Here is a 5729-nt window from a genome sequence, read left to right as displayed (position 1 = left end):
AAATTGTTTGCTCTGCCTTCGCTTTTCTATTCTGTCAATGCAGTATTGGCATTAAGCGCTTTAGGCAGAATGAACATTGCATTTTATGCTGTGTTAAAAAGGTGCACGCCTTTGATCACGATGATTTTGTCAGTGTATATTCTGAAGACTGATTTCCCGCCAAAACTTACGATAGCATCGCTTATGATTCTTGCTGCCGGCTGCATTATCGCAGGTATGTTGAATATAAATTTGAAGTTGTATTTTTGTTACAAACATAGTAATGTGAACTGTGTTACCATGTTTCAGTTTGGCGTTTGTCATTAATACATGTTTCACCAATAGCAAAATTCCAACTTGAACACATACATTGGTACCATTTGAGAGTGTTTAAAACACACAAATGATGACAAGATTAACCTCATAAATGACGATAAACAGAATTTTTAAATGTGAGAATATCCGTGAAATATAAAAACAATCAGTTTGATAATGCAATGTTTAATATCTAAATAATTCATCAACTTAGAGCTTAGCTTTAAAATGCTAAATATTCCTTTTACAATTGTATAACCATAGATAAATATATTGTGCTGAAATCAAGAACGAATGTGTAGTTGGGAACTACATACAATTAAGGAGAATTTCATTAATATTTATGCGTATGTTTTTATAAACAAAGTAATAGCAATTTTCATTATTTGCCTTTCATAAATGTAAGTTTCTTATCATACATGCCAACGAATGCAAAGCCTGCAACACTAGTTAGGTTGAATGTTACATCTGTTTTTGTATACATGCAATATTTATTTTTTCTCAATAGAGATTAGCTATACAATCTTTCATTTTCTGAATTATTTCAGGTATCGGTGATATGACATTCAGTCTAGTGGCCTACGCTTTATGTGCTATAAGTAACGTCGCCCAGTCTCTTCATCTGCTGTTTTTACAACGTGTATCTAAAAATGGACTTTCACCAATTGAATGTCTTCATCTCAACAGCATAAATTCTTTACCGTTCTTCGCCATAAATGTTGTGCTGTTTGGTGAACTTGGTCCGATACTTAACTTCCCGTATTACACAGATCCTACGTTCATCGTGATTTTTGTTATGCAAATTTGCTTAGGTTGTCTCCTGACATATCTATTGATTTTATGCACCAGTATGACGTCAGCTGTTACAACGACTGTGATTGGAGGATTGAAAGCACTCTTCCAAGTTGCCGTTGGGATCATAACACTTGGAGGGTTAAGCAATAATTTGACGACGTACGTAGGACTGTCAATGAGTACAACAGGAGTGGTGACCTACTTAATTTCTAAAATAAGAGAGAAGATGACAGCTAAATCTGTAGATTTGAAGCTAGTCACAGTATCTACAGAAAATGGAAATGAAATGAAGGATGAAAATGTCAATACAGAATGTGATAGCCAAAATGAAAAGGCTGAACTGAAGACCGTCAAATTAGACAATGTCTAAACGTATTTATACGTTTCTAAAGCGACACGCGTCAAGACAGACAGACAGACTAGTTATCTTGATATGTGGATGTGCAGAAACTGTCATTTGTTTGCAAATGTATGAGTTAAAATAATATCTTGGAGGCTCTGGACCTTAGACAAAAAGAAATGAGAACTGCTCATAATTGTACAGAGGCGCACTACATATTTTACATTTATTCGTTACTGAATATACGTTGCCGATTTTAACATGAACATTCAAAAGTTACACATAATAGAAAATTGTTCACATACACTATGTTTGATTAGATATACGTAGATTAAAACCAATGATTCATGTTTGATACCAATTAATTAATCATAATACATGCATTAAACATACAACGGGTATTTTGTTAAGCAACATAAATTATTCGGTGTTTCTATGTTGTTGATGTAGGTAACTCGAAGAATTTGATGCAGGGTTTAATGATTAGTGAAGGGATATTTTAGATTTTGTATATCATTACTCATTCGTTATATAATTAACATTAATTTTTATAATGCTTATTTCCTAAAACGTAACATTTATTGAAAGAAAAAAATGCTTTAAGCGAGTCTATCAAAAATTTGATTAGGTCCATTTATTTAATAAAAACATGCTTTTCCAGAAAGTTTTGATTGAGTTGTAGATTTTAGATTATCTGCTATGAAACTTTCATTAGTTTCGTAGTTGATATATAAGATGAGTGTTGATTTGTTTATCAGAAAGAGGCTTTTGCTTTACTACATGGACGGTATGCATTTTAGGAGATTTCAAGTGGCTAGTGATTACTATTTCGTATTTTAGCCCGGCTCAGTTTGCTGACAAAAACAAATACATGTATATCATTTGATTATCTATGAACTAAGGATTCCCACTAATGAGTGATTTTTGTGTAAAATAAATAAATGCACGAGTTTTACTAAATCTTAGAGTCCTCTTGCTCCGAGTTCTATATAAGTGCGAATACCTATCATGTGACATTACACAATCATGTCATAGACTGTTAGCATATTGGCAATATCTTGGAAAGGCAGAAGGAGTAGGCACATCTCATCCTAGTCCTAAAGCCTGAACTTGTTCTCGGTCACCATCATAGCCAGGTCTATGATCCTTTGTTAGTTTCTTTCAGAGGAAGTGTTTCTTATGTGATCAAACTGATGGTTTCACCAGCGACTCTTCTGTGTATGTATATTTTCAGAAGTATTTTTGAAATTCAAAATGAATGAAGAGACAATAATCCAAAAACAAAAGCCACATTACAAGACAGCAGCATTCCCGAATAAAACCTACAACAGTGTTTGTACGAATGTGTAAATGATTGACGATTACACAAACATACATACAATATAAAACATTCTAACATGACTCGATTTGATTTCCAGTTGAACAGAGAAGGAAAGCCAGCTCTGTATATTCTGCGATAAACAACGGTTGGTGCGCGGACAGGTAAACGAGCATTATGACGTCAATTATGACGTCAAATTGCCGCATCACGTCCGAGACATTACTCCTCGGGTAAATGAAGTCCAGCATAATACTTATTAAAATATGTCAATTATGGCATGTCAGAATGAAAACAATCAAGACATTCTTCTGATTTATCGTCTTATCTACCACGGTTCATTGTTCAGATGCTTCGCTATTCAACCACTTGGGCTAACGTCCTCGTGGTTTAATTCCTACGCATCTAAACTCTGAACTATGGCAAATTAGACGATAAACCTCTCGAATGCCTTGATTAATTGTTAAAAAAGTAACGAGGTCGAAGCAAATGAATAAGAACCACGGCGGTTCCATTCTTGGCTGACTGTTGTCAATTTCAATCCAAAAATATCCTTTGCATGTTCTTACGTATCAATTTGTGATACTCCAAATCACTACAAGGATTTACGCTCACGGCCAATAAATTTGCATATGCTCTTAGACATATATATATATATATAAGACTCGTACTTGAAAGAAAAACATTTATGTAAATTGTAATGTTACTCAGGCTTATGGCGTGGTCACACTACACGTAGTTAATCATAGTAAGGAATGATCGTAGTTGATCGTAATTGATCGAACTAAGCGTAGTTACACGTAGATAATCGTAGTCAAACGTAGTAATGATCGTAGTTCGAACTTATGATTTGTCCGTAGTAAGCAAATAATTTTTCGACATGTTCAAAATCTGACTACGATTAACTACGATGTTTTGACCCTACTGTGCCCGTAGTTTGAACGTAGTTGATCTTAGTTAAACGTACTTGATCGTACTTAACAGTAGTGTGTATCGTTTTTGATCGTAGTACAAGAAAAACGCATCGACAGTACGGTTCAACTACGATCAACTAGGGCTCCACTTCGGCTAAACTAAACTATGGCTCCACTACGGCTAAACGCTTTTCCGTAGCTCAGCGTAGTTGATCGTAATTTGTCGCAGTTGTTCGTACTTCGATCGTAGTATATACGTAGTGTAACGTAGTAACTCGTGGTAAGGCGTAGTGATACCCTAGTTAACCCTACCCTATTTACTCGTAGTTGAACGTAGTTGTTCGTACTTACACGTACTTCAAAGTACGACAAACTACGTTTAAAATTAACTACGACCAACTACGTGCGTGAACGTAAATGTGACCATACGGAAGTATTGAAACTGTATTGGTACAACTTATGATATATTCTATTTCTGGTAACATGGTTTAATCAATATCACTATTTGTCAGTCTATTAGAAAAACTATATCGATGATATGTGAAAACACGCCCTGAAATTATTAATAACGTCTGTTTACTTGCTAATCATCATTATTTGCTAAGTGACAATAATTATACACGCCATCGTTCATACAAATATTAAAATATAAAACAGTTTGGTTCTTGTGGTTTGTTTCTTTCTTGTACATTTTAAAGCAATAATATCAGATTATATGTGTGGAGTACAACAACTAGCCAAAGCTTTACATCAGATTAATCAATAAACACGAATTATAGATATAAATAAAAAAAAAAAAAATTTTTTTTTATTTATTTATTAAGCGTATGCTGTCAATTTGTACAGAACGACATCGGAATATTTGAAAGCACTGTATATTCGGACACAGAAGAAGCGCAAAATACTGACAAAATGTTTCTGATATTGCAGTATAATTACTGCAAAGTATTTTAAACCTATTAAACAGTTGTAAATTTACATTGAAAAAAGTTCTTTTTTCCATCTTTTTCTTTCATACTACTGCAATAGTATAGAATTCATCTAAATAATGTCGTCACCGCTGACATGAATTTCTGATGATACGAAAAATTGAAGTGATACGCCACTCGGGGAAGGAACAAAATTAATTAAGATTCTAATATGCTTTTCTCTGTTAAAACACTCTTTCGCTAGAATGACGTCACGTTAACGTGCAGTGACGTCAGTGCTTTTGTTGCCACAAAAAAGAGCGCTGCTATATTGTATCTACTGTTTTAGATTAAGGGCATATTAGAATCGAAATAATTTATTGTAAAACCGTGTTTTAACACTATTTATACACTCGGGCGGTAATACGTTGTACAAATAATTTCACACGGGCTGCGCCCTCGTGAATTTATTACACCCGACGTATAACCGCATACGTGCATAAATAGTCTTAAAACACTCTTTTGCTATAAAATATTTCTTATTTAAGCCATATTGGTTTCCAGTAAATATCGTCATATGTCCACATTTCGTGTTGGTTTGGGTCCAGTTTTATGTTGTAAATAAAAGAATATGGAACAAAACCACGCCTTGTTAACATATGAATCATTTTTCCAAATACTTTCAGTTGGACAGGCGACACCATGTTGATTCTTAAACGTCTGCAAAATGACCCATTCCATCGAGATGAAAAGTACATTGAACCTGTCAAATATTTCGTCAGACATCTCAAGCGCTTGACATTCGTGTCCTTCTATAAATAGATAAGTGTTTTCTTGTATAAACAGTTTCTTTTTCATTTTTTTGTAATTCAAGTATACACTACTACTTTTTATATAAGGTGTCCTTTTAGGCATCGAAAGCAACGAAGTAAAATAATGATAAGAGATAATAGAATGTGCAAAGCAGTTACATCACTTTAGGTAAATATTTTTAAGATATTTGCGAAGCAGCCGCATCATGTTATCTAGATGCTATCATATAATAATATGCAACAATTCTTTCTCTAAGTTATTTATCGTTTTTAAAGTTATTCAGGTATATTTACGATACAGTTGTGTATACTTAGACTCTTTCTTTTATTCATTATTATTGTTTATTA

General features: G+C 33.7%; 1 protein-coding gene across 1 annotated transcript; it reads left to right on the top strand.

Moving 5' to 3' along the window:
- Nucleotides 1–506: 506 nt before the first annotated feature.
- Nucleotides 507–1508, top strand: LOC123538292 (uncharacterized). The gene has a single exon (XM_053530325.1). It carries the CDS (start codon nucleotides 854–856, stop codon nucleotides 1457–1459), a length of 606 nt encoding a protein of 201 aa, XP_053386300.1. The 5' UTR covers nucleotides 507–853; the 3' UTR covers nucleotides 1460–1508.
- Nucleotides 1509–5729: the final 4221 nt, after the last annotated feature.

The sequence above is a fragment of the Mercenaria mercenaria genome, chromosome 18 (genome assembly GCF_021730395.1).
Source record: "Mercenaria mercenaria strain notata chromosome 18, MADL_Memer_1, whole genome shotgun sequence".
NCBI classification, from domain to species: Eukaryota; Metazoa; Mollusca; class Bivalvia; order Venerida; family Veneridae; genus Mercenaria; species Mercenaria mercenaria.
Note: the sequence above shows the minus strand (reverse complement) of the source record. Positions and strands in the feature narration are given on the sequence as shown.

Coding starts and splice junctions, on each gene's coding strand:
- LOC123538292 (XM_053530325.1), top strand. CDS start 854: ATGACATTCAGTCTAGTGGCCTACGCTTTATGTGCTATAAGTAACGTC.